This window comes from Saccostrea cucullata, unplaced genomic scaffold (genome assembly GCF_032062105.1).
Source record: "Saccostrea cucullata isolate Sc308-1 unplaced genomic scaffold, CSIRO_AGI_Scuc_v1 ctg4190, whole genome shotgun sequence".
NCBI classification, from domain to species: domain Eukaryota; kingdom Metazoa; phylum Mollusca; class Bivalvia; order Ostreida; family Ostreidae; genus Saccostrea; species Saccostrea cuccullata.
The window spans coordinates 65,356-84,367 of NW_026920770.1; the positions used below are offsets into that span (position 1 = coordinate 65,356).

General features: G+C 32.2%; 2 protein-coding genes across 2 annotated transcripts in view; both read right to left on the reverse strand.

Moving 5' to 3' along the window:
- Positions 1-7,684: 7,684 nt before the first annotated feature.
- LOC134257313 (tripartite motif-containing protein 2-like) lies at positions 7,685-10,150 on the reverse strand. The gene is made up of 2 exons (XM_062739951.1): positions 10,004-10,150; positions 7,685-8,871 (listed from the first exon to the last, which is right to left on the reverse strand). Exon 2 carries the CDS (start codon positions 8,782-8,784, stop codon positions 7,921-7,923), a length of 864 nt encoding a protein of 287 aa, XP_062595935.1. The 5' UTR covers positions 8,785-8,871; positions 10,004-10,150; the 3' UTR covers positions 7,685-7,920.
- A 2,241-nt stretch (positions 10,151-12,391) lies between these two features.
- LOC134257269 (recQ-like DNA helicase BLM) overlaps positions 12,392-19,012 on the reverse strand; it is a 29,467-nt gene continuing 22,846 nt past the window's right edge. Inside the window, exons 25-27 of the mRNA XM_062739913.1 lie at positions 17,397-17,515; positions 17,190-17,248; positions 12,392-12,675 (exon numbers count right to left, since the gene is read on the reverse strand). Of these exons, the coding sequence (XP_062595897.1) occupies positions 12,468-12,675; positions 17,190-17,248; positions 17,397-17,515 (386 nt within the window). The 3' untranslated portion in view covers positions 12,392-12,467. The remainder of the gene's footprint in view (positions 12,676-17,189; positions 17,249-17,396; positions 17,516-19,012) is intronic.

The following is a 19,012-nucleotide window of genomic DNA, read 5'->3' on the forward strand; positions in this document are numbered from 1 at the left end:
ACAAACTTTCAAATTTTTTTATTGATTCGTCAAGAATGCATTTTTGGCGTGGATTTTAATTGATTTTACGAACAATGTGTACTTCTTTTTATTTGAAGCAATAGTTCACGCATAAATCTCTGTTCATTGGTGACTTACTGAAGCAAAACATTCATAACGTAAATTACAGTAAAAATAACGTAAATATGCTTTGAATGTCTTTCTCTGTAATTATATTTCATAAACTTCGTTTATCAGAGATGGTAAGGTCGAAAGAAGAAATTTAAGGAGGAACAGGACCTTTAGCTGAAAAAATTCCTGTCAATGAATTTTTTTTCGTATTTATATATTTCTAATTTAATAATTTCAATTCAATTCACTTTATTGACAATTACCATGTCGGCATACAGTCATGAACATTTAAATAACATAACAGATTAACACAATTAATACAAGCATATACAAAGTGAGATATATGAGGCGAACAAAAATTGTGTATTTCTCAATATTAATATTCATTTTTGACTTTCTTTTCTGATGTCAAATCACTTTTTCAAGAAACAACATATCCTTCTAGCAGTTGAAATATTTGTAGGATTGACAATTTTTCTAATGGGGTTATCACTTAGTATATGTGTTTACATTAAATATATCATTATAATTGCATCTATATTGATCATACTTTGGACAATAAAGAACAAAATGTTTTTCGTCTTCAACAAACAATTTACATGAATAACATAAACGTTTTTCTCTAGGAATGATGGGTTTACAGTATCTACCCGTTTCAATAAACAGTGGGTGGGCACTGATCCTTAATTTTGTTCATAAAGATCTACAACTTTTTTTCAGGGGTAGTTTTTAATAACTTTGCAGTTTGTATTCATCTTGATTCACAATTTTGCTATAGAATGCTAACTTTCCAGAGTCTGATTTGCTAACATTTTTCAGTTGTTCATATATCTTGTTTTGGTAATGCTCTTGTAATTTGTTTTTCAAAGTTATGTGAGATATTTCCAAAGAACTAATATTTAATTTTTGTAGTAATGAAGACAGTTTCTTTTGCCAAGATATTTTAGATATAAGATTTTTGTCTTCTTTAAATGCAGAAACCACTAAATAATTGTTATAATCATGTTTGCATTCCATTTCCTTCAGTCTCATATAATATTTTAACATATATTCATAACATAAATAGTACAAAGGAAAACGACCCAATTCACATAAAACAGCAAGATTTGATGCCTTTCTATGTACCCCTAGTATGTCTTTAAATATCAAGTGCTGTGTTTTTTCAAAAGGAAACTGGTCTGAAGACATTAAATCACATTTAAAGTCAGTTATCCATATTTCAGATCCATATGTTATAATTGGTATTATTGACTGATATAGTTTCAACATAATTTCAGCAGAAAAATTAACATTTGCAGGAAAATTTGATTTAATAGCGTAATATGCTTTTCTAGCACGTTCTGATAGCTGTTCAGCAGCAAATTTCATTTTCCCATCAGATCTAAACAACACCAAATATTTATATTCATTTGTTATGTTAATCATTTTGTGTTTATAATAAAATCTAAATGATGCCTCATCAACAGATTTTTTTGAAAAAATCATAACATCTGTTTTTTCCATATTAACACACAATTTCCAGTCTGAACAACATTTTCCTAAAATATCTATACAATTTTGTATACCAACTTCTGATTCTGATACAAGGACAAGATCATCAGCAAAAAACATGATTAATTGGCATAGTATCTAGATAAGCAGGATATGTACTTACATTCTTAAAATAATTCACAAAATCATCAACAAAAATATTAAAAAGTGTTGGACTTGAATTATCACCTTGCTTGACACCTCTATTGGCTTTAAAGATTTCGCTTATTTGATTGTCTTTTTTACAAGAATAGTATGTGTTTGAATACATGTCTGTTAAAAGCTTGAGAAAGTTACCACCAATACCCTTTTTATTCAATTTGTATAAAAGTGCGGATCTCCATACAGTATCAAATGCTTTTGAAAAATCTACAAAACACACATATAAGTTCTGTTTCTTTGCATAAAGATATTTGTTTACAAGTGTTTTTAATACAAATATATTGTCTGTGGTCCTATGACCTTTTCTAAATCCAGATTGATATTGGCTTAGTAGGTTATTTGACTCAAGATAATTATCTAAGCGTTTCTGTAGAAGGCCTGTAAAAAGTTTTCCTAAACAACTTGTAACATTAAGACCTCTATAATAGTTTGTATTATTAGGATCCCCATTTTTGTATAATGAGGTAATAAGTGATAGGTTCCATTCTTTGGGCATTTTTCCATTTTTAAGTAAAATATTGAACAGTTTTGTAAGAAGTTAAGAACTGGTACCATTTTTTAAAACCATTTTTTAGCTTTAAAATGCTTTGTTTTATTTCATCTTAAGTAAACAAAAAGTCTAATGGATTCGGTTCGGTATTTAGTTCAGTAAATTTGTATTTTGAGCTTTCTTTATCGGTATATTGTATGTTCAGTAGAGATTTGTAATGATCAACGAATTCTGAAATTCCAATTGCTTCTGCATTAGTTTTCTTTGATTTATTTTCTTCTATCTTATTCCAAAATTTATTTGAGTTTTGTGGCGAAAGTGAGTTTATTTCTTCTGCTATACTACTGTAAAAATTTGATTTAAGATTTTTCCTTAATTTATTATAATTTTTTCTACAGTTTGCAAAGGCATGTTTTAGTTCACAGTTGTTTGGATATTTTTGTACTTTCTTCCCTAAATTTCTAACTTCTTTTCGTAGAAGTAGACAATCTGTAGCCATCCATTTTGGTTTTTGTTCATTTTTTCTAATTGGTTTTGTAAGTTTTGCAGGTTTAAATGGGACACTTTTATTTGCAGCATTAATTATAATATTTGACAGTTTATCGACAAGATCATTTGAGTCATATTTCTTATCATCATATATTTCATCTACTAAATTATTCAACATAAGTATTTGATTTTTTGTCTCTTCCTCATTAATAGCTTCTATATACTGGTTTTTACAAGTGCTTGACCAGAGGTATTTCCCCTTTAAAGAGTGTATTTTATATTTTTCGTTACAAAATAAGTCCATATTCATATGCACACTTGCAGTTATATGACAATGATCTGATATTTCTGTTGGAGGTATTACATTGAAATGTTCGATCTTATGGTACAACTGACTTGATGCCAACATATAGTCAACAGTGCTTCAACCATTAGAATTAAAAAATGTGAAATAGCCAAGTGAGTCACCAAGAAATCTTCCGTTCAGGATAGATAATCTATATGTTTTGCAAATATCAGTGAGTAGATGTCCATGTAAAGTTGATGTCTTATCGAGTTGGTTTCTGTTCACTAAAATGTCAGGCTCATATATGTTTTCTGGCAGAGGGCAATCCAAAAATGTATCATTTAGTGTGTCATGTTGTATAAAGTCTTGAAGCCCCCCAGTACGAGCATTAAAGTCTCCACAAATAAAAATCTCTCCTTTACTTCTGTAGTTTGCAATTTCATTTTCTAAATTAGATGTACTTAACATTTTAAAACGGTCCTGTCATGGGATTTCTTGACTTATTTAAAAGATATCGCCCCACAAATACCGCCCTGTTTAGAGTTTGTATGGAGTTTAGATACTTCATGTCCGTATAATGCGAATTTTTACGCAAAAACGATAAATATGATATATAACACTATATACTCAAATATTTCATGATATTCATAGTGTTTAAATTATCTGAAAGCAATTGTTTTTATTTTATATAAAATGTGTTTGGGATAACTTCTGCAATTTTCAAGGCAGCTTCAACGACAAAAACCTCATTTGGAAAAAAATCTGTCGATAAATATTTCTAAATTTACGAGTGAATGTCAGTCCTTCATCGTAATTATTTAACTGCATAAATATCACAGGGTGAAGCTTACCTCAATATCGCACAGGACATCGTTGAATTAGACGTAAGCATGATAAAAACGCTTCACGTTTGTATTTTCCGAGTGCCGTAAATCAATTGTGACGTCACTCGAATATATGAACATTCAAAATTATCTAAATAGCGAGAATCTCTGCTACTAAACACGAAAAAATATTAATTTTAAAAAATCTGCTTCAGAAATTTATCACGATACATTGACTGTGACCCGTTTATTTAAGGAATGTTTTTAAGTTTTGTGTGAGTTATTGGTGTGTGAATCACACAGACTTGTCACGTAGCGCGCTTCATGAAAAATATGCCTACGTGCAAGTCTGTGTGATTCTCACACCAATAATTCACACAAAACTTAAAAACATTCCTTATATGAACATTTTACATGTTTGGAAGCAGCTAAAATATACTCAATATTTGAATTTTTTCCTGCATGCCTTATATTTATTGTTGCATTTTTAATAACGTCGCTTTAGTCTCATTGTGACGTCACGTTAACGCACGTTTCTCCGTGTATATTTCTACGCGTGAGTATACACGAAAATGGTTTTCAAATCAATTTCACAGTTGGCTTAGTAGAAAAACACAGCGAATGTAAATATTATGAAATAAAACTGATCATGACGGGTGTGTACTTGATCTCGCTGCACTGAGAATTCAAACACTACGTCTATGACGTCACTGACGTCAGACTGCAGGGTAAAGAGAAACAAATGTGTGGATTGGGCAACTTCACAATATCTAAATGATGGCAAGATCTTTAAAAATTTTATTAATAATAATTTCTAAACTTAAATGTTTAAAAAACAATTTTTAAAATTTAGAATAAAATAATTTACACAAGAAATGTTGATTTTAATAACCATTCTCTGTAACCACTTAAACTTCATTGCCACGCATGGTCACCGATTTTTATGAAACTTCACCCATGCTTAGTACTTGACACCAGAAACAAATATCAAACAAAATTTCGTTGCTATGTGTCTCGGTTGCTATGGCAACAGCCAGAAAAGTTTGAAAAATAGAGATTTTAAGTCACTTTAAATCTTCACTGTGGCTTAATAAAAACTAGAAAAAGCAAACAAACCATTCTCACAAAAACATGACACCTTGATGTCAATTATACTGTAAAGAAACTGTTTAGATTATATCTCTAAGTAAGATTTTCACAGTTTGGTAACCAAGGGTACTTTTGGAATACATTTAAAATGCTGAAATATGCTGAAAAACACTCCGTATTCACTATTGGTAGGTGTTACATGCTCAAACTCAATCAACGACTTAAGAAAAGCAATGAAAATGTTTGACCTTAAGTATATAAGTATAAGCAATATTATTCTATATATAACTTTTATGGTTGCCATGGTAACACAGTGTAACCATGCAAAACCATTTTTAAGATTGGGTTAATGCTACTGTCTTGAGGAACAACATGAAAATTCAAACTGGCAAATTTGCATCCTTAGGACCTTGCAACTCCAAAACCATAAGAAAAATTGGGTATAATTGCTACTTTGTGGTGTTACCATGGAAACAAAATACCAGTACTTAAAAGTGAATTATTTTTCGCTGCATTAAGAATTAAATTGCCATTTAATCAAGAAACAAATTAAAGGACTCGGCTTGAATAGTACTTATCTGTTAGAACTGAAGTTCAATATCATATATTGATAAAATTTGATGAACAAAACAACACTGTTGCTATGGTTACCAAGAAGGGAAAATGTTCGATTTTGTGAACTTTATATCAATATTAAATCCTGTGAGCCAACTTCTTGCATCCACTTAGAGATTGGATGATAGTCAAAATTATAAGTCATGTTAGCTGTTAATAAATATCAATCATAAAAGTTTTGGGAATCTACATTTAAGGGTACGTATCCAAGGAATGAAAATATTTTTCAGGTTTTTAAGCATATATTTTCTGCTTATTTCCATAGCAACGCTCTATTTAAAGAATCTAATCTGAATTTTTTCAAATGGGAAAACTTGGAGCACACCAACATCTTATAAAATTGATCATTAGTTATGAGGAAATGTGCTTTTTTTAAAACATAGGATCAGATTTAAACATACATAGTGTTACTTTGAAGGCTCTCTGTGGTATAAAAACCTTGGCAACCATTGCCAACCAAAATGAAATATCATATTTTGTTCTTGGTATATGTTTCAAGGCTCTTTTTTCTATTATTTGGTCACATTTCATCCTATAATTGCTTTTTATTTTTATGTGTATGACTTTATAAAATTCATTGAATATTTTTTTTACTTTTGAATACTTTGTTACCATAGTAACGTATGTAATAGTTGATTTACCAAACATGTTTATCATGCATTTGAGACATCTGACCTTCAACTTTTGGAAACAGTCATTGCCAATTGTTTGCTTTGCCGCAAAGGTTAACTATGGGGACTCTAAACATGTTCAAAAATGCCATTTTTCGAACTTTAAGACATGTTGCCATGGTAACTATAAATCATAGCAACCAATTTTTGCCTGATTTCAGTTTAGGGTATCAATGACTTTTATCATAGAGAGTTCGGAGAAATTCTGAGACTATGCGTGCCACAGCTCCTATATAAAATTACAAATCATTACAGAGAATGGCTCTTAACATGTATATCATCACCGATTATGACGTGATATGTCTTTTTAGTCATGTGACATGTGTCCTGTCTCCCCTTAAAGAAGATAAAATAGGGAGAGACTTATCTAGAAAAATTAAGGAAAAATACATTCTAACGGCAGATCTTGCGTTATCATTATATCTAACTGTAAATCTCTGAAAAGAATGAAAAATAATCAGTATTTGTGGCATTTTATGGGTGTTTAAAAATACTGTATGTCATTTAGAAAGGTGGAAATAAGTTCAAGAAAATATTAATTTTTGGTTTGAATATCAATGGAATTTTAATTTACGTTATCAGTATATTTCTTTAAGAGAAATGATTTAGATTTTCACAGTTTCTTACCAAAGTAAATTTTTAAAATCCCTTTCTCTTCAGGATTCAAAAACATAAAAATTAAGTCGCACCGAAATTCAGTTTAAAAATCTTTAACGAAAAAGAATAGAATTATTTCAGTTGAAAAATAAGATTAAAGCAAACAACATTCGTTAATTACAAATTAGGAGAAAAACATTTGCACAAAAGCAAAATTTTTGAAATACTTTTTAACACAGACAAAGCTCTAAAAAAAAAAATATGAAATTAAACATTCATTTCGGCAATAAAAAGATTTTTTGCGGGGGTCAAATCGACCTAAGAAAATACCGTAAATTACAAAGGAAAATACACTACCTATATTACTTATTGAATATTTTTGTTATCGTGCATGATTAGGTTCTAATATTTTGAAAAAATAATTCTCCAATGTTTTGTTTGTTTAAAAACATCGACTTCTCCCCAAATTAAAAACTTTATTTTTTAATGAAAGTCAGGCTGAATGTGGACGGATTATGTGAGAATAGGTGTGAACATTTCTATTGATATACAGTTTAGAGAATTTTTTTTTGGGGGGGGGGGACTAAATTCTTTGAAGTGACAACTATTTCATGTAGTTTAAGTATGTTGCTGAATTGATCATTTATTTTAGAAAACAAAAGTAACAACACAATATTTTGTTTCTCTAGCATTCCCGCACTGTTATTTTTTTTACTTTCCTAGACTTTCATACATTTTAAACTTACATGTATAGTGTAACACATGCATCTACTCTAAATTTCAAATTTCATTCTATCATGAAAAATAAGAATTAAGTGTAGACTGTACAAGCAATTTATTTGTTATATTACAAGTACATCAATTTCTCTTTACCTATACAATTATAATGCAGAGATTTTAATTTTAAAAGAGCTTTACAGATCTTAACCTCTTCACTGCTTTATATTATGTTTCTTTTGTGGAAAAGGTTATCATTATCTTTGAGTAAATTATAATTAATGATACAGTTTTATAAACAAAACATTGTCCTGTTCAATATAATAATGGTCACAGATTTCACTGCAGATATTTGATTTTCTTTACTTGTTTCTTTGTATACTGAGCAACAAACAGATTATCATTTGTATCTGTACACAGTCCCCAGGGATCACTCAGTCCACAGTATATGTAACGGAGGAACTGTCCATCCTGGTCTATAATGTGGACACAGGCATTGCCATAATCAGCTGTAAGGATGTGACTCTGACTGTCTGTGATGATTCCTATTGGATTGAATGGTTCGTTCTTTAGAGCAGGAGTACGTCCAGTGTACCTGAATCTCAGTTTCCCGGCCTGATTGACCACCACTACTGCTTTCCCTCCCAAGTCAGACACACAGATATCCAGGTTCCTGTTCTCAGTTATATATCTTTTAAAGCTATTAAAAGGATAGAGAGGTTTACCTTCATCATCGAACAGAATGGTGTGTTTCTCTGTGGAGCCTGAGTAACAAACAACTTTTGTTTTGCAATCATCACTGTCCATGATAACCAGGAGGTCACCAGAGGAGGTACCACAGACACCTTTAGGTCCCCAGTTCTGTAGTCTAATCACCTCCTCTATCTTCTCGTTCTTCATAATGTTCACAGTTCTTTCTATGGTATCAGTATAAACTAGATCTCCACTTTTTGTCACTACTATGTCAGATGGCCACTTCCCTGACTTGGTTGTGATTGACTTGAGTAGTGATCCCTGATTCATGCTGTAGAGTTTCATGGTGTTGTCATTTCCACTTGTCCATATTTCTTCATCACTCAGACAAGCAACATTGTCAAGTTCATACCCAGTGGTGTTTATGGTGGTGACAGTCTCTGGTTCATTAAGCAACTGTTTGACTGGAGGAGAAGATCCAGCTTCTGGTGATTTCTTAGTTGTCTTCATGCTGTAGCCATTTTTTTCTGTTGCTAGAGAACTTGGTGGTAAGGCTCCAAACAATTAATTTACATAGTTCTTCTTGATGAATTTTTCCTGGAATGAATTTGGGTAACAATGGTATGATTTTGTGTGGAAGATTTATGAATCTATGTACACTAGACATGACACTAAATAGTTCTGACAAGTCATTAGTGTCCAAACAATTTATATCTAACAGCTTTAACTTTTAGACATATAACTTTTACATCTTCAAGTTATTTTTCTGCTGATTTATCATGTATTTATTTAAATCGTGTAGGTGTGTTCTTTTCAACCAATCAAAAACTTTACCAGAATTTCGGTAAGCCTCGTTTTGGCGTTACAAACGATACCAGACCCTCTGGGTGGTCGGAGATTTACGGAGACAGCCGAGGGTCTGGTTGAACATTGTTTTACGAGACTATTCAACAAATTTTTCAAGTTGCACAAATGGTAAAAAACATTGTATAGATAGATTTATAGGTACATGAAATTATCAAAAAAGATAATAACTTATGCATACTTTAAATATTACATCATTAAAAAGTTTAGAGCAGGCTCGGGGTATCTAACCGTTTTCACGCAAGGCAGTTTTTAGGATTTCCCAAGTGTTTCTTTGCTCTCAGTAGAATCCAGTGGTTTTAAAATTTAGCACCAATGTTAAACTTATTTACTGTATAGTTGCGGACACCGGTTACTGCATATAATTAAAATTTTTATAGATAGTTTTCGATGGACCCAAATTTACCAAAAGTTACCTCCCGTTGGTCGCCATATTGGAGGTCGACACGGTGAGTTTTCCTCTTTGTCGTACCAAGTTTAAGAAAATATAGCAGAAATATTTGGTAGAATATCTTTATTAAATAATTTTTTCTTAATAAAGGAGCTTCCAAAAATTTATATACTTCAGAAAAATAATGATTCCTAATTCAAAATCGCAAATATAAAAATTTTAAATTGGTTGAACAATGAAGGAATATGAGCATTTGGACCTCCAGTATGGCGGCCAACGGGAGCTAACTTTTGCTAAAATTAGGTCATATGAAAACTATCTATACTCGGTCTTTCCCCTTCGTGCTTAGTAACACAAATACGATGATCAATTGTTGCATTTACATATTACATATACATGGTTCATTGTTTACGGTAATGCCCACCAGTTATAGGTTCTGTACGAAAGCAAAAGTGAAAGTAGTGTAGCCCTTACCTGCGTAATACACATTCCTTCGATTGATATTGTAAGTTATCGTTTGGTGTCCCAAATTAAAGATTAGATTATTAATATAAAGTCACAATCCAGGAGAAGAAACACATATAACATTTGTTTTCAAAAAGGATCGTCAAAATGAAAACAAGATAGCGCCCTCTGACGGTTACAAACGCTAACGTGATTCTTTACCACGTTTTAGGTCTATGTTTACCAGACCCTCTGGGTGGTCGGAGATTTACGGAGACAGCCGAAGGTCTGGTTGAACGAGACTATTAGTTGAAAGGCCTAGTTATCTACCTGTCAGGTGTTTATACTTCCTGGTCCAGATAGACATTTAAATACCTAAACATGTTCAACAACACTCTTTGAAAATAAAATGAGATTTATTGTCCCCCCACTTTTGCAAAAGCGGGGGACAGGAACTAACATCTATTTTATAGTTCATGTGATTTTTAGCTCTTCTTGTCAGAGACCAGAAGAGTTCCATCTGTTTGTCTGTCTATTAACAATTCCTAGAAATTTGGCTTGATCTTGATACAATTTGGCAAACAAGAAGATTACACTGAGATACATAATTGCCCCTCTCTTTCACAAAAGCGGAGCCCCTGGACATTAAATCTCATTTGTCTGTCCATCTGTCAGTTTGTAAGAAAAACTTTTACCTTGGTAATATCTTTTGAATGAAAAGAGATATGAATTTCACATTACATATCATATTAAGTATGACCTGTGACAAGACCTTTCTGAATGCACTAAGATTTTTCACCCTCTAACCTTGACTTTGGAGTTTGACCTCCTTTTCAAAAATTTATACATTACTCTAAATTGGCCAAAACTTAGAATAATTAAGAAGAGATGTGGCTTTCATACTAAACATGTGTTTTACCTGTGACAAGACCTTTCTAAATACACTGTCTTTGATCTTTTATATGTCCTTCACCTTGAAGTTTGACGTACTTCTAAAATCTTTAACCTTCGTCATAACTTTTGATAAGATTTGGGGTTTTCACTTTTCACTGATTTTTTCCCCGTGAGTTGGGAGGGTGGGTGGGGAAGGGATAGAGGAGGAGGAGGTATTAGACTGCTCACTCACCTTACATCGCTGTCCATTGAGCCATTTTTTCCTGGATAGAGATTCTGTCATTGTCACTGAGACCTGCGTGGTAGGATACAGCCTGGATACCAGATTTACTCAGCTCTGTAGCTACCGTGTCACACTCCTTTCTATAAAATCAGATCTATGTTGAAAATTGGAGTTCACTCAGATTAAGCTTAGAGTTATTAAAATTCGTGTTTAAACTAGTAAAGCCATTGCTTTCTGAGTTGATAAATCTATAAGTAGTACTGTATACAGGGTTATTTTGGCCCAGTTTTTTTCTCTCGCAATTTTACATTTGCTAACAATTTTGCCGTTTTAAATTCGCCCAGTCACAGTTCTGTTTAAGAATTAATACTGTGGTCTTTAATTCATCCCGTTTTAAATTCGCCCAATTGTGAAAAGGGTGAAAATAAAACGGGGACAAAAATTTCCCTGTATACAGCAAGTATCTGATGGTAAAAGTCCTTTCAGTGAACACCAGCTTCGAACAGAATACCGACCTGGAAAGACAATACACAAAGCCACATTTCTCTGGGATCTGCTTTATCAGTTTTATGGTATCAGCTGTTAGAGGAGCCAGTTTCTCAATATGTTCAACATAAAATTTCAAATTTAGGCATTTGAAGCCTTAAACAAAGCTGTAGAAATCAGATCAGAATAAATAAACAAATTAATTATGCTTTCAATTAAAAGTCTGTGAGTTAATACTCACTAGTAAAACCCCCAATTTGATGTGAATACCGGTATACACTATATAATGTGAATATACACAGGTATAGTTACAGGCAGATGCATGGATAAATAGATGACATTGGATTTAAACAAAAATGAACCACCATATAGCATGCCTTAGCATCTGCAATGAGTAGTTGCTGAGAAAACTGAGACGAAAAATTATGTATGGCGCTGACAGATGCGGGATAAACAGTTAAGTTGACATCAGATTTGAACAAAAGCAAATCCAAACATATGGCCAATCATGAAAAGGAGCACAAGGTAGGTGACTGGTGTGCCAGGTGTACAGAATATGTTTTGCACCTGATCCATTCTTTTTTTCTTTCATGTCTCATTTGCTCCTGATTTGTATAGTTTTGATGGACCTTTGAACATGGTTACTTATTGTTATCTTATATTTCATTTAGAGAACCTAAGACTTTTTCCTCTAAGAAGCTTACATTTACATAAAGAGTATTTGGTATAATATAAATCTCTCAAAGAACTGTTGAAGTTTCAAATTCTCAATCAAAATCAGGAAAACACCCCAACAGACAAGAAAACGCTCGAAATAGTGGTTTAGAAATTGCTTTATTTACAATTTAATTCAAATCAACTTTCTTAAATAAATGTTTATTCCCTTCATATTTAAAAGTAAGTACCAGCCCCACCACCCAGAAATGATCGCTTAGGTTGTGGGACTGGCATAAATCCTAAGCCACCCCTGGAACTATTGGAACCACCCCTGGAACTGCTTGATCCACCCCTCTGGTTTTTTCCAGCACTTTGGACCTTCTTGGATGACCCTCTGGAGAACTTGTAGGCTGCAAATTTGCTCCCTTTGTCAGAAAATCCCCTGCAAATATTAGTAGATTCGTTGTAAATAAAACTAGAAATATGTCCATAGGATATGAATGCCCCGCTGAGGATATATTAGTAAAGCAACATGAAAATTTGTATGTGTATAAAACTTGTTTGGAAAATATAGGTCAGATCCAGCATCCATAGCAAGTCTGGTAGTGTCTATCCCTAGATACATCATCCATGCAAGTTTGGTTCAGGCAGGGCTTATAGTTACTTGGGAATGAAAATATGGGTCAGATCCAGCATCCGATGCAAGTCTGGTACATCCCTAGATGCATCATCAATGCAAGTTTGGTTCAGGTAAGTCTTATAGTTGCTTGGGAATGAAAATATAGGTCAGATCCAGCATCCGATGCAAGTCTGGTAGTGTCCATCCCTAGATGCATCATCCATGCAAGTTTGGTTTAGGTAGGGCTTATAGTAACTTGGGAATGAAAATATAGGTCAGATCCAGCATCCGAAGCAAGTTAGGTAGTGTCCATCTCTATATTCATCATCTATGCAAGTTTGGTTCAAGTAGGGCTTATAGTTCCTTAGGAATGGACCTGCTCCAAAAACTTTAACCTGGTCAACCATCCGGAAAATGTAGGTCAGATCCAGCATCAGAAGCAATTCTGGTAGTGTTCATCCCTAGATGCATCATCTGTGCAAGTTTGTATCAACATGTGAAGTTTGATAACACCATCTTGAATGGTATGTTTAAAATTGAGCTAAACACTAATTTAAGAAAAGTGAGGTCAAGGTGAAAGGAAAGGTCAAGGTCAAAAAATTTTGATGCAGTTGCATAGCTCTCATCAATAGAGAGGTTTAGCAAGCTCACTTGTACGTGTACCTGTACATGTAAACTACAAGTTAGAATTACACGTACACGTTAACATTATTTTTCTTGTTTTCAGGTTTTAGAAAATAGCACACTTTTTGAAAAATAAACATCAGTTAAAGAATTATAAGCTACAAGTTTAGACTTACGTGTACTTTGCAATCTACACGTAACCTGTGTAAGAGGATACGTGTAGAAAATCGTCATTAGCAAAAGTGATGACGTAATGCACAGATTTCTGGTGATACACGTACACGTACGCGTACACGTTGGTTTGCTAAACCTCTCTAATATCTATCAGCAAATGAAGTTTGATGAAAATATCTTGGATAGTTTCTTTGAAACTAAGCTTTGAACAGAGCTAAATGCAAAGTGTGACGGAAGGACAGAAGCCGGACATGACAAACACTATATGCCTCGGCCATATTCATGGCGGGGCATAAAAATATTAAATACATTTAGTGTTCATTTTAAAATGTATAATATGTTGACTGTGCGACCATTAGTGCTAACACAGAGACTTATTCAGTTAAGAGGCTGTCCACCGAAAAACCAGGCAATAGGTGGCACATCGCATGTCATGGATTTTAATTATATATTGCATGTGGACTTATTAAAGCAAGTGTTCACATATGACAACATCAAAAAAATTTATAGTGCTTCTCTAGTCCTAGTTTTGGTAAATGCTTAATTTTAAGTGCAAAAAGGTCAACATGAGGGTAAAAAAAATACTACTTTTTTATTTTGTTTTATATGTAACAGATACTCCAAAGGTGGATGTGCCGATGAATATTATTTATAGAATATACTTTTATCTTTTATTTTATGAATGAATAAGACTCCAATTTTTACTTCTTTAGAAAAAATTATCTGGTCCAAATTTGAGATTAGCAAGTAAATGTTTAAATTCAGTATCCAATTTTAATTACATTATAAAACCCAATACAATACAAGAACATATTTGTTTACTTATGTTTTTATGAATACAAAGTACAAACTTTTGGGTCATTCAATAAAATCATTGGGAAAATGTATTTTGAAAGAAATAAAAGGAGTCAAATTTACTTATTTTTTATAGTTTTCACAAATGAAACCGATCCCGACCGGAATTGTATAAATAAGAAAATACTAAGATAGTAATGTCAAATTTGGCTCTTTTGTTGTAATATGATTAAGATATTACTTGATTTATTTTTTAACATATTATATAGGTGACAGGTGCCTTTAGTTTGATAAATTTATTAACTTTGCATTATTTTCGATCGGGATCGGTTTTATTTCAATCGGGATCGGTTTTTACCGTAAATTTAGAAAAATTTCCTACATTTGGCTCTTCATGTTAATTTATCAGAAAAAAATGCTTGTCTGTTATTTCTTTTCAGTCAGTTTACTGTTTTTAAATGAGTGTAACCATAGATTCAAATGTATGTATTATTTGAATTACAAAAGACTTTTACTTACATGAAGATTACATGTAAAACATCTGATCTGATTGCTTTCTTTAAATAGATACTAGGTATTTTTAAAAAAGTATTTGTGCATGCATTATGCAACAACCAGAGCAGACAACTTTCTAGCTTCATTATTCATCTTATTTCCAAGTAAAATTTCTTTTTTATTTGTCTCAGGAATTAAAGAGTAAATTCTATAAGTAGCGAAATTAAAATTGCCTAAATGCAAGAAATATTTTTATGTGTACAGTCTCGACTTTATCCAAGTGTTTTCTTATCTGTCATCTGTAAAGCCTTTTCCTCTTTTACAAAATTTGATTTTTATATAAATAAGAAAATAAGTTCTTTCATGTATGGTATGATTATTCAAGAGCCGATAAATCGCAAGCAAGAAGCGCGGAAGGGGGGGGGGGGTGCGGGGTCATGGCATCATTATTTTTAAAAATTGGTTTCATGAACGTGAAAACATTTTAGTATTGGTCAACATAGTCACAGGTTTATACTCCATATTAAATATGAGCGTGTGATTGTTTCAATCGCCGAATAAAAATAAATAAATAAAATTAAAAAACAAAAAAAATTAAAACATTTCACTAAACCACCTTCCGTTATAGTGCCAAATTATAGTCGGGAGTTCGGCAGTAAATAGATGTATCTTTATACCCTGGTAACTTATTTTTCAGTTTTTTTTTCATTTTCAATCGAACTGTAGATCGTTTATTTTGATTTGATTGCATAGATAAATGTATTGAAGTTTTAGTTTTTATATCTACCAACTTCGTTTAATTAAATGTTGCGTAAATCTAAAACATTCATCATTGATTCCCAATTTTATAAGAAATGTTCATTATGAACACTTCATTAATTATTTAAACGCATATCCTGGTAAATCAATTTTAAAAAATTAGTTCTCGGACATGTATAAAATTACTTATCAAAACGTCATCTTGCTGAGACGCTGCCCGTGTACTGTGTAAAATACATTTTGAAATTAAAATATTATTTAACATTTAGTATAATGCACCCTGAAGAATAATTAAACAGAAAAAATAAATCATTCTTTTTAAAAATATTTTTCTTTACACTTTACGCAAAGAATTTACGAACTTCTTTGGAAAACTTGTAACTATTTCATTGTGACGCAATATTATGACGTCACTGATACATCAATGGAAACGTGGATTTAACCTAATATTATAGTAAATTTTAATCTAAATATTATGTTTGGAGGCGAAAATAAATTATATTTTGAAAATAAATTATTTATTTTTTGTTTAATAATTTCTTTGGTGTATCTATTCTAAATATTTCTCTAGGATTCCGATTAAAATGTGTTTAGCAGATTTACCGATGCCACGGGAGATAACTCTTGAATCGCAAATTTTCATAAAAACGTCTATATATTTTGCCAGAAAACTTCTATTAAAAGTGTTTTTCCCAATGATTTTATTTTTTAAACAAAAAGATGAAAAATTTCTACATTTATTTAAGTGTGAATTATAGTCCTGTTAAAATTGTATTAGAAATTACAGCTCTTTGTTTCTTACCTACTTTCAATGGTTTATATAGGGGAATTCAAAAACACAAAACATAAGGATATTTTACTAAATAAGCAATTTTCGAACAAATCTTCAGTTACATTATTCCTTTTGGACTACATTGATATTGTTTTTAATAAAATACCAAATATTCCTCACATTCGATGTGCCGCCTATTAATACAATGCTGCCTGGTTTTTCCATGGACTGCCTCTTAAATCTTTAGATCGGGCTTGTCAAACCGCACATGACATTCAGTGCGTCTAGGACTCTGACGTCATATGCATGTTGCTTTACCAAACCAAAGCATAAACAGGATTGATTTTAATGGAGAATTATTTTATTGACTATTCATCTGCAATTAATTCATTAAATCAAGGCAAGTTTATTATTCGTTTAACTTTTGCTATTATTCTGGCGAAAACATTGCTATAAATTTTGTGTACGAAGTGATACATTGTGCATTCAAATTACTACTAAAAATTCTATCGAATGAATGTGCAGTAGTCTGAATTTTCTCTTTGCACAGGCATTGTTAAGGGCTTGCGCTCCCTATTAGACTTTCATATCAAGAATTTTTCAAGACTTTACAAGACTTTACTAGGCTTGATTTGACAGTAGATTCAAAGTATCAATCAATGCAAGATGGGCACTCCACTGAACATCCCTTTGCCCCTTCCTGGTTTTTGTCTCTTACCCAGAATTCCCTGAACCTGACTGGCTTCTAGCACCTCTCTTCTTTTTTCCAAAACCTATCTTCGAAGTAAAAGAGTTTAATAATAATTAATTAAATGAAATCTCATCAAACAAATTATTTAAAATGTACAGCTGTTGAACTTGGAACATGCTAAAATACTGAGAATAAGTAAATTAATGCAACTAATCAGTGATATTGTAGAAGTACCTTTTTGAAGGAGCCCCTCTTTCTGCCTGTGTTAGATGAACCTGCTGACTCGTCTACAAAGTAGGGAGACTCCCACTCCGGAACATCTGATTCCACCTCCTCCTCCTCTTGTTGTAAATCTACAAAGGGAGATCAATCTAATGTACAAAGGGAGATCAATCAAATGTACAAAGGGAGGTCAATCAAAAGGTACAAAGGGATATCAATCAAATATACACTGTACCAAGGGAGATCAATCATATGTACAAAGGGAGATCAATCTAATGTACTCAGGGATATCAATCATAGGGCACAAAGGAATATCACATCATAGAGTACAAAGGAAGATCAATGAAAAGAAATACAGGGAGGTCAATCAAAGAGTGCAAAGGGAGATCATTTCATAGGGTACAAAGGGAGATCATTCATAGAGAACCAAGGGAGATCAATCAAAGAGTATAAAAGGAGATCAATTAAAGCAATATGAGCTGCATGTTTGACATCGGAAAATTTTATTGCAAAATTGTAATTAACTAATTTAATGACAGAAAAATAAATCATTTATAAACTTCTGTTGTTCATATTTGCGATAGAATTTTTTTAATTAGCTTTGATTGAAGCAAAATTGAATTATTGTCGTCCTGTACAATAATGATTTCTTATATAAAACTGTATATTCGGTTGAAAAGAAATATTTCTTCTGAAACATTTTAAACTTTATTTTGGGCTTATTGGTCATAAGGGTTTAAATTACGTACAAATTAATCATAAAAGCACATTTTACCAGCAAAATAAAATTTTCAAAGATACAGCTCATACTGCTTTAAATATACAAAGGGAGATCAATGAAATACACAAAGAGAGATTAATCAAATACACAAAGGGAGATCAATCAAAGAGTATAAAGGGAGATCAATAACACCAAACAGAGAGATCAAATATACCGTATTTCGGGGAATACAATACGCACTTTTTTCCTAAAATAAATTACTGTGAGAAAGGGATGCATATTTTACATCACAATGGGATTTTGACAAGTTTTTCTTTCAGCTGAAACACGGCTATCATACGTACATACCGTAGTATTACCTAGAGACATATGCAATTTCTTTTGTTTATTGCCATATTTTAAACTTCGGAAAGTTATTGTTGGAAGGTATGCTTCTTAAAAATGTCACTTTCACAATCTTTTGATACCGAAATAACATGAAAAAGTAAGTTAAAAGTAATTTGAGCTGCATGTTGATTGTCTCCGAGGAGGCCGCCATTACCGATGTTATTTTTAGACGTTAACTCATGCTTATGTCACGTGTTTCCGTAATGATAGTGCACATGCACCTTATCTGCCAGACAAAGTAATAAATCATTTTTTAATGAAATACATTAAAATAAATATTAATTTTAGGTTTAAAATAACTCATTGATAATCTGCAACAATATTTAACACCCCTCCATACGTCCCCATGAAAGGAAGCCAATGTTGTGACACACGTGCGCTTGTCAAATGATAATTACCTATCAACACCCCTCGGGGCAATTAATTGTCTACCGACTCCAAAGCAATGTTTTTACAGTTACAGCACTGATTATTTACTGCCATGTTAATTGCTTTGATTATTTTCTTTGTTAAAAAGGGG

Coding starts and splice junctions, on each gene's coding strand:
- LOC134257313 (XM_062739951.1), bottom strand. CDS start 8,784: ATGAAGACAACTAAGAAATCACCAGAAGCTGGATCTTCTCCTCCAGTC.